This window comes from Myzus persicae, unplaced genomic scaffold (genome assembly GCF_001856785.1).
Source record: "Myzus persicae strain clone G006 unplaced genomic scaffold, MPER_G0061.0, whole genome shotgun sequence".
NCBI classification, from domain to species: Eukaryota; Metazoa; Arthropoda; class Insecta; order Hemiptera; family Aphididae; genus Myzus; species Myzus persicae.
The window spans coordinates 13,442-33,351 of record NW_019104418.1 but is presented as its reverse complement, the minus strand read 5'-3'; the positions used below and the strand labels follow the sequence as shown (position 1 = coordinate 33,351).

General features: G+C 28.7%; 1 protein-coding gene across 2 annotated transcripts; it reads left to right on the top strand.

The window, feature by feature from the left end:
- The first annotated feature begins 1,275 nt into the window (after positions 1-1,275).
- LOC111042019 lies at positions 1,276-5,231 on the top strand. 2 transcript variants are annotated; one of them, XM_022326511.1, is made up of 3 exons: positions 1,276-1,446; positions 2,135-2,381; positions 4,367-5,231. In XM_022326511.1, the coding sequence occupies exons 1-3, from the start codon at positions 1,381-1,383 to the stop codon at positions 4,534-4,536; spliced, it is 483 nt and encodes a 160-aa protein (XP_022182203.1). In that variant the 5' UTR covers positions 1,276-1,380; the 3' UTR covers positions 4,537-5,231. The 2 variants fall into 2 exon arrangements, with proteins under 2 accessions (XP_022182203.1, XP_022182204.1); XM_022326512.1 differs by having other exon boundaries at positions 1,281-1,434.
- The last annotated feature ends 14,679 nt before the right edge of the window (positions 5,232-19,910 follow it).

Below are 19,910 nucleotides of genomic sequence, written 5' to 3'. Positions count from 1 at the left end.
AGCCAAAAAAAGAGAGTTATAAGTGCATTGTGAGAGACTGCATAGTTCATAAAGGTATATGCATATATAATTTTACCTACCTATTATGAGCAGATAATAATAATAATTTAATCCTCATTCATATATATAACTATAATATAACTTGATATCAAACTTACTGAAATCCAATCAAAACTTCAACATAATAAGTAATATTGTATACTTATCTAAATATAATTATTTTTCTGACAAATGATCTGGCTGGGTTACACAAAACGTTAAGTTTAATTCGGCAGACATACACAACTAAAGTTTATTGTAATAATGTTATCGTTATATGTTCGCTTTTAAGGTAATATATACTGCAAGCCTTTACTGTGTTTATATTTATTTTGGACACCCATAAGGAATTTTTAATTAATTTTGAGATTTTTGATAGGCAGCAAGTGTTTTGTATTATATATTAGTAAGCTACTAAATCTCTAAATTATAAAAAAAATATGCTTAGCTAGGTAATATTATGTAAATATATATTATTTATTAGCATACAATTATTTTGCCATGGACGTAGGTACATGTTATTATAGTTTGAAACTCGAAAATAGCAACAATATTATATTACCTGATTTACTTATGGAAAATAAACAATAGGTACTACTAGGTACCTATGTAGATTTTTATACACGATGCTTGAAATGTATCTACGAGTGTACTACAATTTACAATACGTATTTGTAAACACCTTATAAACATGTGATTTCAAAAATGCAGTCGCAATGTTCTTAATATCAATGTAAAAATGCAGTAGATACAATAACATGATGAATTAAAAACAAAAGCGTGATTTCGATGGATTGCGAATATTTCAACTTAAACTGTGTGGATCGGAGTAGTTAATCAGCGTCAACAGGCTGCTCTTTTTATTTAGCACTCATACAAGTTCAACACGCCATACATTAACACCTTCGACAATCTGCTGAAATACAGGTTCATCAGCCGTATGGCATGAAGTGGTGCTGATTCTAGCCACAAAAGAAAATCTGTTTGTAATTTGTTTTGTTAAAAAAAAAAAAATGTTTTGTAGCGATGCACAATTTCCATTATCTATTATTATAATGCAAATATTTTTCCTCGATATAGTAATTGTACACGTATGTAGCGTCTACTTTACGCGTCAAAAAGGAAACCTGAAAATACTCGATAAACGTACTAATAACCACATGCGAACGATTATTTCGTTTTTATATTCAAATCGAGTAGTTGACGTTGCAAAAATGTTTTTTTTTCGTAAACATTAAAAATTCAAAAAAGTAAAAGCTACGGGCGCAATGTCACACGAATATTTCGATAAACACAATCGCAATCGACTATAGTGTCGCGGGCAAACAACACACCTTTATAATGGTACCCATCCGGACGTTTTTGACGTTATCCATTGCGATTTTGGCCATCGACGTGAGTTTCCATGTGAATATAATAAACTATGATATATTATATGTTGGGTATCAACCACGGGTGTGGTATACGCACGAATTTAAATTTAACGTTATACTTTGTATGATAAAATATTGTGGTGTTCATGCAGAATGTACATCGTGTATTTTTCACGTTTCTGGCAGAAATACGAAATCTTTTCTTATTCTCTGTGCGTGGTGCCTATTAATAATTTATCGACCACACTAACCGGAAACCATATACAAAAAGCCGGATATTCGTACATCGTGAGATCGTAATCTGTACAAAAAATTAAAAAACAAATTAACGGTACCTAGCCATGATTTATTCTGATTTATTATTTTTTTAGACATATTACCTTTCGGTACTTACCTATATAATATTGTCAACCATCGTACAAACGTGTATACGTAAACTGTAAATCTATCTATTTACTTTATAATATTCATAGAGGTGAAGGGTTACCGACATAATATATAATTTATAGATGGATACACCGATTTTGGAAATATTTCTTTCGGTAGTATTATTGATATTTTACGGATATTAAACATTTTCTCTTTAAAAATATGATTTCCACTATAAATGAATTGCAAAGGTCGTACCTATGAATTTAGCTAGTGTTTATGTGCAATTATTGACATCATAATTAATTAGATGTGTTTTTCATATTTAATATTATAATTTATTGTTTGGATAGAATGTGCTAGTAGAAGCTGGACAAGCAACAAAATATCGGCAAAAGAATTTGGCAACTCGTGCCGAAGCGCACAAAGAAACGTTAAGATTAAGACAAGAAGGGTTTGAACAAAAATTTGGTACGATGACGGAACCGGTCAAAGAACAATTGACCGAAATTAATTACATTATAATCGATCATATCTTGGAAAATAGATCATTTCCAAAGTATTTGAAAAATGTGTTTGAGATATTACAAAAATATGCAGGTAAATAATCTTACGAATTAAAATGTATTATTTTAAAATATTCTATAACATATTTTAAACTCTATATATAATATATCAATATGGAATTCAACGGTTATATGTGAGAAGATAAAGTCGGGTATTAAAAAAACTATAGGTATTAAATAGTTTAGTTATTTGGGATTTTAAACAAATCGAAACGAGTGCTCCTCTATCTTAGAGACGTATGTATATTATGAATAATTAATGGAATATTTTTAAAACTATCTAACACGATGATTTATGTAACATTGGTTATATTATTATATTTCAAATCCAGCTTACATAGGCACCTTTACAATACTAAAAAATCTTCATCGCAGATTTAAAATGAAGATGATGATGATCTTATGATTTAATAGATTTTCAATTTTATATCCCAAGATAAGATTTGGAAAACAAAAAAAAAAATCAGTGTAAATTATTTGTGAGTGGATTCACGTATGTACCTAACTTCAATTATTTTTTTCTTAATTTCTTTTTTACTTATTGTGTATATAATTGTACTGATTGTACATAGGCGACGTATTTTATTGTTTTAAATTATACCCTATTGAAAAATATATTATGGAACTATATGTTCGATATTTAATAATTACAAACTGCATTTTTTTCAATATCATATCATAGGAACTGGCAGTGGCATATTTAGGTATTTTGTTGCCCGGGGAACACATTTTTTTTAATACCCTCTTACCCATGCAGGGTTTTTCATAGTGTCAATTTGTTTCACACATAACGAAACTTACAACACGCCTGTACAATTTTCTGCCCGGGTGGCAATTGCCCCCACGCCCCCCTTAAATACGCCACTGGGTACTGGTTGGTTATGTAGTCTTCCCATTATTTTGAAAATTCCAATAAACTAATTCTTTTGAAAGTGATTTATACTTGTTATTTTATTTAATTAATAAGAAAGTATTTTTAGTATAACAATAACATACAAAAATAATTAAGCATGCAAAAGTAAATAAAAAATTAAAACTAAAGTATACAAGGGTTGTTGTACTATTTAATGAAGTTATTATTATTATTAATCATAAAATATGATGTAAATATTATAAATGTAATCGTTAGGGGTCTTAACCTGAAAAAGAAGGGAGAAACGTGGTTGTCTGTAATGCAATTGACTGCTGGAAACATGTTAGGTTTGGGCTTAGCTGTGACCTCGTGGGTACAGTTGTTGATGGGTAAGTGTGAATTGCTGAGTACCACCATTGCTAGAGCAGCTTTCCCTAAGTCTATGTTGGTCGCCAGAAAAATATCAACATGTGTCTGGTGTTTCTTGAATACGGTGTCTGTCAATTTTTCTGAAATTCGTCGACCATAATTGATTATCCTGGTCGAATATAATATTAATTCTCGTCACATTCTAGCATAATAATCGTCATTTCGGTTTCTGTTATGTTAGTTTTTTTAAAGTTTTTTATTAATATTATAATGTAATCGGTGTGGTTGTTTTTTAAGTACCAAGGTGGATGTTGTAAATCGTGTATTTTTAATTTTCGTGATCTGTAAGATAACACTCAAGTGGTGAGCTGAAACTCAGGCTCGGATCCAAGGGAGCGAGAGGGGGTGGGGCTAAGGGTCTTTAGACCGTCCCCTTTGGATGTGTTATATAATATTAGATATCCTCTTAATATCTATACATTGGAAATGTAAGTATAATTTATCATTGCCGATTTCAAAAACAATGTTTTTTAGTTTTCCATATCGCAATTTTATATTATTATATCCAACATGACATCAAACATCTTACTAACCAGATATGATGAAAGCTGCGTTTCGCTTTTTACCGGGCCTTAATGTCAATACTGACCACTGGTTAGGGTTGTTAAATTATTGTTTAATGAATATTTTAAATCATTATAATTTATGATAACATTAACAACAGTTTGCATAAATGTGTGATTGCTTATAAATTTATAATATTATAAATTAATAGATATTAAATATTATATTTTCAGAGCGACAAATTAAGACAAGATTAGAAAAACTCAAAAAAGTTTATAAAAAATGGCAAAAACAAAATTTCCCAGACAAGAAAAAAAAATCTAAAGCTTTAAAAATACTGCAGAAGCAAGAAAAAGAAAACAAATTATTACAGAAAAAGAATAAAAAGAATGAAAAAAAGTAATCTTCAGCAAACAATACTGATAAGAACCCTAAAGATAAGAAACCTACAGATAAACATTGAGGTCAACATAAACCGTAATAAAATAGGTACTCAAATATTACCGGAATATTTAAACATATTTATAACTGCTAATACATTTCTATATGATTTAAGTATTTTTAGAATGATTATTAAATTTTTGGTGTTAGACAAAAATGATTAAAATCATATATTAATTGGTACATTTGAGTTTTGTTTATGCTTATAAAATAATAATAACATAATCTAATAAAATGTATTCAAATTATTAAGTATCTATATTTACTAAAAATGATAAACAAATTGATAAACTATTGTGAAAACTCTTCAATTTTTATTATTTCTTTAATCGTTTATGATCGCTTAGAATTTTTCACTTATATTATTCATTTATTCATTATTTTTTTATATTATAGGCACACAATGAATTAAATCTTGTGTCATTTTTGTCGTCAAATTTTTTTTTTACACAGTTGTAACAACAACTGACTACTGATTTTAAACGTAAAATATATATTATACATGGTTGTATAACGTGTATAAATGTATTAAATCAAACAAAGATTTCACAAAAAAAAGTGGACAAGTAGGTACGCTTTCCTGTATAGTAGTTGTTGAGTATGTCATTATTTTTTATGTTAGATTTGAATTAAATGATAAAACATTGCACAACGTAACTTTTTGGTAAATATTTGTTTGTTTATTAAAGGTAGAATAATTTGTGGGGAATCTTCTATTAAAATGTTTAATGTTAGCTATAAAAAGAAAAGCATTTATGTATTTCTAACTGAAAAATAATTAGCAAAATTTTTAATTTTTCTTATGAATATAAATAGCTCAAAAAGATTCAAAATTGTTTGATCATTTTACCATGACGTATTGGAGATGCTTATATACATTTTTATTGAAAATTTAGAATTTCAGCAGAAATCCTTTTTGAATAACAATAAAATATCAAAAATCAATTGATGGAAATTTTTTAATTTACCGGTGAAAATTAAATATTGTAAACATTTTAAAATTGGAAAGCTTAAATAAAAAAAAATGTTACTTTCCAGTAAATTTAAAGTGTGTACGGTTATTAGTTTTTGAGTTACATCGAAAAAATAAAACCGATCTTTTCAAAAATTGGTTTTGCTTATAAATTACCATTTTTTTCACTTTTTTTTTCTTTTTCCTGACGCTTATTAAAACTACTGGAGACCTCTTAAATGTACAAATTAAATTCACTTTTCTATCAGAAAAGATGCTGATATCGAAAATTGGAGCATTTTCACTAGCACACAAATGTTGATGAAAAAACTAAAAAAATAAATGCTCACAACATTTTAAATATCATACATTCATTCACAATATTCATTACAGTATAGTTATAAAGTACACTAAATTAAATTGTGGACAACTATTTGTTAAAAACGTCGTAATACTAATATATTTATTTTTTTTATTTTTTTAAACGTAATACACAATCTGTATCGATTGACACAATAAGCATATATGTTGAGAGTTACAAAGTTTGACATGGAAATTTGATGAAAGAAGCCACCCATCGATGGCACTTTCTATGGATTTTATTTTTTTTAGCTTATCTTAAGAGATCACGACACCACTTACGCTTCAGGCGTCTAGGGGGATTACCAGGTATGGAAGGAGTAGATAAGTTTTTTATGAGTTCGTTAGGGTGGTTAATTAGTTTGGAATAGAATCTTTTATAATATATTTTGGCTTCATCGTTAATTGTTTTGAGTTTGGTGTCAGTATGAAGGGTGTGATTAGACACGTAGGGTGGTGCATTCATTATTTTTCGGAGAGCGATATTTTGAAATGTTTGAATTTTTAATATGTTAGACTTTTTAGCGTTTCCCCAGAGTTGGAGTCCGTATGTCCATATGGGTTTGAGAAGTGTTTTGTAAATCAGAATTTTGGTTTTAATGGCGAAAGAGTTATTGCTTAATAAGGGTTTGAGGATACGGAGACGATGGTTCAGTGCTAATCTTTTGATTTTAATGTGATGAGCCCAGGTTAACCTTTGGTCGAGAGTGAGCCCGAGATATTTGATTTTTGGAGAGTAAGGGATAGGAATACCGTATAGAAAAACTGTAGAACAGGAAGCATGCTTGAGGGTGAAGGTAGTATGAACAGATTTGCTTTGGTTTACTTTGAATCGCCAGTTAGTAAACCATTTTTCCATGTAGTTAAGGTGAGTTTGGAGATTATATGACGCTATGAGTGGATCATTGCTCATAGATATTATTGCTTTATCGTCAGCGTAGTCTGCTACGGATGTATAAGGGGTAATACTAATATGAAAATAAATTAATAGTAGTAATATAATGTACAACAAACATCATTTTTAAAACAATATATCGTTTAAAATAGATTCTTCAATCCTGCTTAGAACCGTTATTCGTATGTAGAGTTATCTTTAAATATAAATATTTATGTATATTTATGTTCAAGAACACGTTATCCATTAAAGTTGGCTTTCAAATTATAATGTTCACTCAAAACTTACTATGCAGCTGAATGGCTTTCCGTGTTTTTAACTTATGAAGCAGATTAATTTTTTGAAAAACAAAAAATTAGTGTATACATTAAAATAATTCAAACAAATTGTTTCTAATATACCTTATGTACAAGAAAAGTCTTTATACACAATAATAAAGGTTTTAAATAAAATAATATCAAAAGACATAATGTTTAGTCTTTTTGTCATCAGATATTTTTTATAAATTATACAATGATAAATAATAACCTACCAAATATTAATTACTATTATTATTATTATTATTATTTATAAATGATCAATGTTCAGAAATATTTTTTAATATCTATTTCTATGATCCTTATTGCACAATTTTTAATAACTCAGAAATGACAGAAACTACTCATTCGATTTTTGATTTATATACCCGTTACTCGGTATTTATTTATGACTTATGTATACCATATTTTGTGGGTGTAAGTATATGACAATAAATTCTATCAATATCGTTCAACTGCCAAAAATTTAAAATTCTACTCGTGGATAAAACGATTACTTAAAGTAAACGTAAGAAACTATGAGTAATGTAATATTATTTATACACATTGACTATACAGAAACCATGTGAAGTTTGAAAACTTCTAAATTTGATGATCATAGATCGTGTGCTCGTTCCGCATACTAATTACTCAATTTTTGTTATTCGTTATCGCATAACTCTTATAAACGTAGGTGTCCTTAGAGTTGGTCATATTGTGGGAAAAAATATTATAAAGACGCATTCAAAATAACGGACGTGGTTTCGTTTTCTTGTCCGTAATATTATTATTTTCGACCCTGTCGTGGCTATATTATTATTTTCGATTATTTTAAATCGATTGTTTTATTGTTTTTACAATATCCTTCTCTTACGATTCCGTTCCGAAATTAAATTGCACCAAGACCAGCTTCTTGCCATAATATTACGTCCTCTTGTAAACACCAAGAGCTGACCTTTACAATAACATCTGTATAGCTTGCAATATTAAACAAAACTTTATATATCACAGTGTATAAGAATCTCTTTATAAAATATTAATTGTTTTTCAAACCGTCATCTATCTCCAAATAATTGTCCGTTTTCCTACTCTTGTGTTCACTATATAACACTTACGCCGTATAAAAAATATTATCTTAATGTTAAAAATACTTATTGCGAAATAAAATATGTGTATTCGTATGCTTAATTAATTATCATGAAATACAATAACAAAAAAAAAAAAACATTATTAATTTAAAACACATTTGTGGTCTGCCAGTATTATAATAAATCAACTGTAGGAAATAAAATGTTGTAGTATCGTGTCTATTACTAAATAAACTTTATTTCAAATATATCATATTTTAATCTACATCACTGTAAATTGATGAATAATATTATGATATATTACTTTTTTAAGGGTGTCCTATGTGCTGGTTTTCCAAATTTTCCTCAATTCTATACAATTTTAAAACGAAATCTTATATTTTAGTCTCCACCATAATTATAATATTGTTCCGCTTATCTATTGCCTAATACCTATGGGTGGGGGGGAGGGTGATGTGGTGTATTTTATCAAGAAAAATGGTTTTTTTAGGAAAAACTCATGCCTCATTGATATGTCGAATTCCGATATTTTTTTTTTATGGAAGATGTGAACTTTTTTTTTTGTCAGGTCAAAGCCCGAATTTTCATTTTACTTTGACTAGTGATAGACAAACATTGTGCATTATTCAAATGCATATTTTAGCTTCTGTAATAATTATAGTCTTGAAAATTGGGCTTTAGTTTGACCTGCATAATGTTCTCTTCTTCCAAATAAAAAAAAAATGTACAATATCTGACTGTTTTATAGAACGTGAGAGCTTTACCTGAAAAACATGTTTTTTTACTAAAAAGTAAAAACATATCAGCTCTGACGCCTTTAAGGACGTGTTCTTTTAGAAATTAAGAAAAACTGCATTTTGATTGTACAATATTAAACTGGGAGAAATTTTTTTTTTAGACTAAAATCATGATTTTTTTCTATAAACTTAGTTATTATACAAGATAATTGGTCATAGTTCAAACACGCACACAGCGATATACATTGTTGACAATTTTACTTTTTGTCTTTGTGGTAGTTTGTTTCCAATTAATTTTTCACAGAAAAAACTCTGGTGTATACGACGTAAAATAAGTCGATGCAGTGACTCCTTCAATCTCGAGAATCGGGTAATAGCTACTAGGCACATATGTAATAAGTACGATTTGTATATTATTAATATGACAAATGTACCTATAGCAATACGCAATAATATGTAAGAATACAACACACAATGATTTCTTATAATATATAATTATGTGTTTTTATTCTTACTTAAATAAATTCAAACATATTCGCCTAAGAATTTTATAATATTTTCTTCTAAACGAACAAATGCTCTTCGAGCTACAGATATTTTATTCACAGAAGTTTACAATATATTCTTTTCATAATACGTATACTCTTCGAGTCACAGTTATATAATATTTATATAGAGATATTACAACGCAACTCACGTTGGGTATAAATATTTCGGGGAACGGCGATGATGACTCGTCCCACGGTGTATCGGCAGCTGTGGATCTGGAATATGACGGTGATGTTTTATGACGAGTGTCAATAGAGATGATCCAAGCGCGGGCGATGACGGTGGCGTATGACGGCGACTATCAAGTTATATGCGATCTAAGCGCGGGCGATGACGGTGGCGTATTACGGCGACTATCAAGTTATAGGCGATCTTAGCGCGAGCGATGACGGTGGCGTAATTACGGCGACTATCAAAATATTCAATCTGGTTGCGGCGACGTGACGACGTACGTAGTCCGACAAAATTCTCGTATGTGTCGTATGGATAGCTTGTTCAATACGGGATATTATGTCCGTATCACTACCACACGACACACCTCGAAGATTGTATGGCCTTCACAGACTATAGTGTGAAATGGCTTGTTCAATACGGGATTATCCGTATCACTATTCACTCCAATAGTCTGGTGAGGGATGTACCGTAGGGTATTCTATTTAGATCGCAGATTCCTCGGCGGAATCCGCTCGTGAGTAATTTAAACTGTTGAAAGAAAACTGATGTTCCAGACTTACCAGTGTATTCCACTGCAAGTCGGAGATCGAGAGGTAATCGGTTAGTGTCGTCGTCTCTTATATCTGCACCTTTCGGGTAACTGGTGGGATGCAGTATAGTGAAAGACCCTGAGGTGTTTCACACGTTCTTGTGCTCGTTATTGTGCTTTTGGACCGGATTCGGTGAGCGGTTGCAGTGCTTTTCCTTAAACGGCCTTTGGATTACTTTTCTATTGTAAACAGCGATCTTGACGGATGTCTGAAAGAGCTTTTTACTACACGCAATTAATCGATGTTGCCCCGGCACGCGCTCTATGTAGCATTGTCGTGCGGCGGTTGGTGACATTTGCCCGAATTGTGGCGCTTTATAGCTCCACGAGATGGCGACGGTGGTAACATACAGGTGTTTATTCTGTCTCGTTACAAATATGGGTTATAATAATGACAACGTTTATACGCATCTATTACACGTGTAAATATATTATTATAATTTATATAGGTACATAAAATTAAGCTTTACTGAATAATTTAAACTACCTACTAAATTGGGTATAAAATATGATTGAGTATGCACTATATACGATATAACATCGTGTATTTTAATACAATAATTATTATCATTATTTATTAATTGTACAAAATATATGAAATGTATCGCTGAAAGTTCAGTAATACCTAAATTACAGAGCAAATAACAACATTTAAACTATAAATACATTATCCAACTTTTTATTTTCGATTTTGTACTAATATTATGTGTACTGCCTACTGCCATAAAGCAATGTATAAATGTACAAAAGATCATATTATTGTTCTTAGTTCTTATAATTTCCTATTAGTATTAGTGATATGGAAGTTATATTATTTATACCATAATACACATTCCGTGAAAACAACCGATGTGTGGTTGGAAAATTGAAAATTATCTATATTATCCTATTTATTTATTAATAGATTATAATAATAAATCATCAAATGCAATAATAATTGTTCGTTCAAACTGTGGTAACTGGTAAGTATTCTTAATTCAAAAAATATTTTATTATTACTTTATATATTATTATATTTTAAAAAGAATTGTTAGTTGTTTTAAATATTGTAAACATAACAATGCACAAATAATAAATTATAATTAATGCATTACATAATTTTGTGTACGTATTTCCGAATAAATAGAGCTTAGTTAGTTATAAATTATAATATAACATCATTGCATTTTATAAATTACTGTACAGTGCACAATTTATGTACTAAAATAACGATGTATGATACTCAATAGAATCTTATAACCGTTTATGCAGTGAAATTGCATATACATGCCGCCGTGTCACATGAAACAATAATTTTATTATTATCATAATATTTTATGTATAATAATTAAGTTATGACAGTAATTAATATACATAATTTTTTTATCATGGTGTACTTAGAACATCATTTAGATTTTAAGATTATTTATAAATCATATTAATATTATACATGCGTTTTAACTGATGCATGTCAATTATTATTTATTTAGAGAAACGATGTTACTTATATTTATTTATAGTACTAAACAAATTATTGTATTGATACGAATTTTGTTTTGTCGTTTTAACTGTACTACAAAATATTGAATGTGAATAATATATCAAAAGTAATTATCTGATAGGATTAAAATTGCATAATATTGTCTAGGTAAATTAAATTGAATGCTACATAATATAAAATAGAACTTGTTGTTAATGCGATTTAATGTAATTTACGGATGAAGCATATTTTATTAGAGAAATGTATGCAAACGAGTTAATATAACTTATATTAAGTTTAATTAAAATTTGATAAATTCATCAATTTATCGGAAATTCGTAATGTGTATGTATTTGAAGATTTTCCTGGATTTGTATGCAGCTCAACATTTCCATAGCTGTATATATACATAAATAAACCATTTCACATTGATCGCAAACAACATTTTAGTTATGCCGTTATAATTTATAACCATTAGTATATTATTTGTTAGACATGCCAAGCTTAGAGTAATTATTACAACATATTATTTACTTACTCATCATAATATAATATACACTAATACCAACGAGTCATTTGTTGTTGATATTACTATAATTTAAAATTGAATGTAAAAATTGATTCATGATGTATGCCTAATATGCTGTAAAAAATCTGTTTGGTTTCAAACTAGATATTCTGTGTGCATCAGAAATGCACAACTACCTTCTATACAAATTCATTTTTCACAAAAAAACAACAACAAGATGATTTGTGACGATTACCGTCGGATAATTTATGCCTAATGTATATTAACTAGTGTACCTACACTAAATATTACTTTCAAAAACACTGACATTAAAGTTGATAAATCTTAATTTTCAGTTAAATAAATTGTACAATTGTATTAATTGGTTATTCAATTTGTATACTTTTTGAGTTGTTTACTGTAGGGAGCAACTTCTAAATTTCGTACTAATAATATTATTGCTCGTATAATATGTTTTATTTTAATATATGGTATATTATAATGTAGTAAAAATCGTATTATTACTTTACTCAAGAGCATTTTACAAGAAACCTCATAATTGTGTAATTAAAATAGATTGAAGCTATTTAAATTTTTACAGATATTTAAAAAAAAAAATTTTATAGTTAGTATAAAAATAATCATATCTTACCATTACATATCAATACGTAATAGGTTAGGTATGTTAAAATATACTGATAAATGATTTTAAGCTGTTGACACATTGCGCATGAAGTCTGTGGTGGTACACTTACAGAAAATTCTTAAATTCACCCAAGTCATACTATTTTTATATTTCATTTTTAAATATTTATACGTCAATAAATGTCAAATATATCATATTTGTAATGAGTAATGACAATGTATATGTGTAGGAATACCATGATAATATTTAGATATTGTATTTTTGATCGACGTTGTTCCTGTGTGGCTGTTTGATGGAAGAAACATACTTGGTACGCAATAAATAAGTCTATCTTAATTTTGAACTAGAATAATATCCACGTGATTCATAAAACTACGTAATATAATGTGATTAATTGTAGAGTAAATATAATATTATACATTTATATAATGTATAAAAAATAATCACTATTTCTTTGGTCAGCGACACATGTTAAAAAAATCGACCAAGTAGAAGAAAAATAAAAAATATTTATAAAAGTTATGACACAAATCGTGAGTGGTGGTATACTATAATGTATACGCATAATTATATATTCCGTCAACATTATGACCGATTTCTGAATTCCTTTTTTTTATAATATTTTTCTATTAGGTATAATATTATCTTATTATCACTCAGATCTTTGATAAAAATATGTTATTACAATTATAATATTAAAATGCAAAAAACTATAAATTTCATGGTCACGTATATAGTGTACCTATGTAAGAAATATGAAGTATACAAGACAAGATGTATGATTTAAATTTGCTCTCCGCAATAGGATTTTATCACAATATTAGCATCAATTTTTTTTTTAATTAGGTGAAATTTAGTTATTTAATTTTTTTTTTAGTTTGTTATTAATGTGAGAATGATTATAATATATAAAATTGTAATGATGATTAATTTTAATGTAGGCCACTCACTGATATCATTAAAAGCATTAACATGAAGTTGGAAATCACAAATATACGTCAACGTTCTCATTTCTCACTGTATTATATTAGCAGATAATGCGAGTATGGATGATTAAAATATATTAATTGTATAGTTATAATTTATTTGAATGTAGAATATGTCTGCCTAATTAAATATGTAGATAATAATTAAATGTAAATGAATATAATTCAATAAAAAAATTATTTATACCTATGTGATATGTATAATAAATAATAATGTATAGTTTGTGCAATAATGAAAAACAAATATTGCTCATTAATTTCACTTGCTAAATAATTTTACGTAAGGAAAATTAAAAAAATTCAAACTTATGATATATTTTTTAAACTTTTGGTGCAGTAAGGAAAATCATACAAAGTGAAATATTTATTACATTTTTTCCTACAAATTCGAGATATTGAACGGTATTAAAATAAACACTTATTTCGGAAAAAAAATATACCTACCAGGAAACTATACAGAAACTCGTATGATGTTTAATTCCTTGAATTATATAATTATTTTTGCTGATGTTGTTAATATCTACAACACACAAATGAAAAGTTAAGTATATTAATGAGTTATCGAAACCTTTACAATAAAATACATAAATTGTAAATTAATACATTGGTTTACATAACTCATATATATACAGAGTGATCAAACAAGTATGCTCATGCTCACCCCTTTTTTTCTTTAATAATGAAGTTTTTCAAAATTTGATTTTTGAAATCTTTGAATACACTCAAAGATCATATTTTCATATTCTTAAGATTTTTTGTCATTTAAGGAGTGTCCAGTGGCGATTCGAACCTTTGTTTTTCAAATGAGAACCCAACTTTTTTTCTTTAAATTATTTAGTGGATAATTTTTTTGAGAATTTCGATGTATCGAAATCAAAATTCGAACGAGTGGTTAACTAGTTATTGGACAATTTGAACTAAGGATAATAGTCCATAACAGGGATATGCTTATACAGTTCTACACATGGAATAAGAAAAATAACTAAATAAATCAAGAAGAATTTTACTTGCTAAATACCTAAGTGTTTGACTAAATAAATATAAAATATTTTATATTATGTGTATAGAACTATAGACTATAGATAACAACGTATACTGTATAAGCATATCCTTCTTCCCTATATATTATCTATATCATCCTTAGCACAAAATGTGTTATAACTAGAAAACTACTCGTTCGAATTTTGATTTTAATACATCAAAATTCTCAAAAAAATTATCCGCTAAATAATAATTTATAGTAAAAAAGTGGGGTTCCTATTTGAAAAACAAAAGTTTGTATCGCCCCAGGACACTCCTTAATTGGTACAAATTAGTTTATGAATATACATTTTTAGAACTCAACTCGTTATTATGAGGCGTATTCGTCATTTGTGAGATTATTTTTTGTTATATCTACACATATTATATTATATTATACTTTTGTGATTTTTGAGTAAAACTAGTTCATTGTCTAATATCGATTGAGTTTTTTCATAGTTATCCTAGAGTAACTTCAACACAACTATCAGTCTTTAAACTCCGTACTTATGAGTACCTATCTTCAACGTTTCTGAAATCGAAATGAAACATACAGAAAAACCGGTGAAAATATACTAAATTATAAGAAATTTGGTTATTTGATTGCATCTGTACTCAATCGAATCTTGAAAATTTCACCTAAGCTTTGCTCAATCATCGGGCCCCTTATATATTTTGTAAATAGGTGAGTACATAAAGACTGCAAGTGACTTCTATGTTTTTCAAACCAAAAGATAAGTAGTAATTATTCTTTAGCACTTTAATATAAAATTAAAAATACCTTTTGTTGATTTAATATCTTATAATATGCCATATATCTTGACCTAATATGTCTTAATTTTATTGAAAATACATAAGAATATATTAAAATGTACAAGTATGTACCTACGTTCATAGTATAAACGGCAATATTACATTATATTATTATATTTATCTCAATTCTCAACACGTTACAACAATTCACAGACATTATAATGAAAAATATTACTTGTAAAATATGTTTTGACGTAATGGTAACATATTGTTTATTATCATAATAAATTGTTTAAAACTGATCAAAGTAGAATGGCCATACGATTTCGTATTTATCGTCTTAAAGTCTATGAGTCTATTAAAATAAATCGCATTAAATCTAACAATTAAAATAACCCTCATACATTATACTATAAAACGTGACCCGAGTTATAAACAAAATTAGGTACTAGAATTGTTCAAAGCATGCGAGAGGAATAGCAAACTATATTAAAGTTTTGCAAACAAAATATATTCGGAATAAAGACGTTTCTGATAGATAAAAAAAAAATGCTCTGATTATAAAGTTTTATAATTAAAATGGACGCAGTATTAGAAGTTTGTCGTTAAAAAATAAAACAGTTGAACCACAGAATCGATTGTGTTGTTGTCTTTTTTATAAGTAGCAATGACATGCGGAAGCATTTTAGAAAAAAAAAATCGAAGTTAAAATTCAATAACAAAAAAAAAAAAATAGAAATGTTTAACATAAATTGAATCAGCCAAGTTAAACAATAAGTTTAAAGTTCTTATAGTTAAATAATAATCATATTTTATACGAATCGTACAAAATGTAATTTATTACGTTATACGTGAAGGTATGTTAATTGTATGGGTGCACAAAATTATAATTAGGTACGTGCTTAAAAAAAGTGTTATACGTCAATGTAAAAGAAACTGCTGTAACGATTATTTACGATAATTTTGTGTTTCATACGTTTTTGTAGAAAAAAACAACTTAAACTTGGCTATTTCAACCGTGACCACCAAAAAAGTATAGTGTTCAACGCAAACACGATTTCCGATCGATTAACTACTATATAATGCTAAAGTATTGCTCGTAAAAAGCATATATATTAAAACGTTAAAAGCGTTTACGGATAACATAGAAAAAAGAAAGTAAAACGCACACAGTAATAAAACTAACAGCTCTCGCTCTTTTAGAGACTTAGAAAGAAAAAAAAAACCAAGTCCGACGAAATTCGCACTGTGGTACACATCCGGAATGCCTCGTAAAAAATGAACTCGGAGTAAAACAGATTTCCAAAAACCGCGTGGACAAGAGTCTGACTGGTTATGCGGTAACCATACACCCTTGAATGATACTGGGTAACATTCAGTGATTTTCGTGGAAATATCTTGACTCTTGTGCAAACGACCTACGGTCATTTCAAGGTCATTCACCTTAAGTAAAACCACTCATATTGCGACTAAATGTTATAATGGAAATTCATATAAAACGAAAAACAATTTTTGCCGACTATAGTAAGGCTATACCCATCACATTTTCGTCAATTATTGCTATGAGATGATGTAGATTAATTAAGTAATGGTATTTTCACTGTATATTTTAACTCTAATTATTATTAGTTGAACATTAAAAGAATACGTATATTCTTATAAAACGTAATGAATATCACTCAACGACAAAACGTATAGGCGCGTGTATTTTTTTTATTGATATATTTTATTTATAGAAGGTTTAATCGGGAGGTGTATTTAACGCTTACCTACTATACAATGGGACGTAATCGGAACACAAAAAATGTATTAAAAAATCCTTTATCTGTGTCTGGAACGCAACGACAGTCTCCACTTTTATCTATAAGCGAGTAAAAAGATAAATAACACAACCATGTACCCAAATATTATGCCACGAATGGTTAATAGTTCGACAAAACTTTGTCTATACTGCAATCACACAATTATCTGCTGTGATAATAATACTCGTCGGTTGCATATAATATAGTTAAGCAGAAATAAAATAAACGCCATTCGGATATTTATGCTTAAAACTTTTTATCACATACATAACGGCAATGAATGTCAGCAAACAGATTGTATATGGTATTTATAGTTAGTATATAGTATATGAGTAATTCTTGAATGTGCAATTTTTCTGTAAAACCGTTGTGGAAACCGATAAAAAAAAACAATGGCAAGTAATGAAAAATATCGGTAAGCCCACAGTTTAGTTACCAATCTAAAATAGGTAGTAGTACAATATCATTTTTTACAATGAACGACGATTTCATCATACCCGTATTTCGTCATGATCGTTTGATCGCATTATTTTGGTTAAATGTATTGTTTAAATTGTATGAGAGCGCACAGTCGAGTATGATATCATTATGCATATTCAACTGTTGTAAGCCACTTAAAATAAATAATAATTATTGTACTGTGAAATTTATAAATATGCCAATGACCGTACACGTCCGACTGTTCATTTTTGATAACACAATTAACGTTGCGTGTGATATTTTGCAGCGGTTTTGACATCGAAACCCAAACTTTTGTTGAACGATACTCGAGGGTTATAGACGTGACGACACTTCACCGAGTCATTATATTATTGTACAACGTATAGTCATAATACGTTGTTATAACGTCAAATATATTATATAATGGTCATTGTTACCCTATAAGGCTTGTACCACGTCAAGGTTTCGAAATGCACGTCGAGTTGGTCGAAAAGGGGAAAAAACGAATATTTAATAACGTCGTCGAGGCATTATGTTAAAGCGTTTTCCGAGTGCACTCGAGTAGATTTTTTGGAGAAAAATATGTACTCAAGTTACACTTTCGAAGCGTCTTACTTTTTAAAATAATTATTTTATAGAACTTTGAGTCATTACAAAACGATATTTTTGGAAAAAAGTTCCATTTTTTAATCGTTAATCATAATATAGTCCTTACATTTTTTTATCTTCTGTATGGCAACTTGTACATTTTAAATTTATTATTCTAGAGCAGAATATTATTCGGATTATTCCGATCTATGATATTAAAATGTTGAAAAATAGTTTATTAGTTTTAAGTACCTATTTAAAGTCTAGACAAGAGGAGAGAGAACCAACATTTTGAGGTTACCCGTGCACTACTCCACAGCGCTCACATAAATTTGAAAATTGAAATATTTATTTAAACTCATGATGTGCTTGTTTAAAATTCGAATTTTTGTGTAGAAATACTCCAAAAAAACTTTGGAATAGATAACTAAAAATGCATTTTGTCATTAAAAATTATAAAAATAATATAAAAAAATATTTTGTTTTATTAGCGACTTAATATAATACAAACACGTAAATAGTTTTTGAAATAATGAGTGTTTAACGGCAAATGGATCACCTGGTAAACGGCATTTAATATAATATTATATTATATTATCCGAATATCCCTACTTATCATGCATCTCAATATATTTTATAATGTACTAGACCATAAGGAAACAAATCAAAGACCCCTTTGTTATTTTATATGTATTATATACACAACTACCTTTATCTACAAGTATTACTCTAATGTTGTAGTAATCGAATGGTTTTTCGAAAGCTGTCGTTTACACGGTTCGAGCAGCTCTTCGATTTATAAGGCGTTAAAAAAAAAAATGACGTCAGCATTCGACCGTGCACTCGGAGGTGTTACCGATTTCGGTTTAGCTTTATAATAATAACATTATTATGTTATTTTATAAACTTCGCGTGTGTTTATCTGACATAAACGGTCGAAAGCAGCGAAAACGTATTGTCAATTCCACTTTCTGCGTTGAACTCATTGATTCGATTTCTTTCAGAAGTAGCTCACGCACCTACACACACACACACACACACACACACACNCACACACACACACACACACACACACACACACACACACACACACACACACACACACACACACATACATATATATATATATATATATATATATAAGTATAATTACATTTTTGACTCGAAGGACCTATATATTTATACACATAGCGACAAGTTATTTATAACAAGCTTTACAAAACATAGTACATTTAACGCCTTACCGTATACCTACATAGATACAACAAGCACGTGTGGAGATCCGCGAGGACAAAAACTATAAGGAGAGTTCGTATAAAGTCATTACCGCCAAAAAGACTTTTGCGTGTATTCGAATCCGTGATGGTTATAATATGAGAACAGATATTATTGGATAATACGCCCACGCATGTATATACATCCACGCACCAATAATGACATGTAAATGCTTTTAAAATATATAATGTGTGCCTACTACGAATTCCGTCACGCAC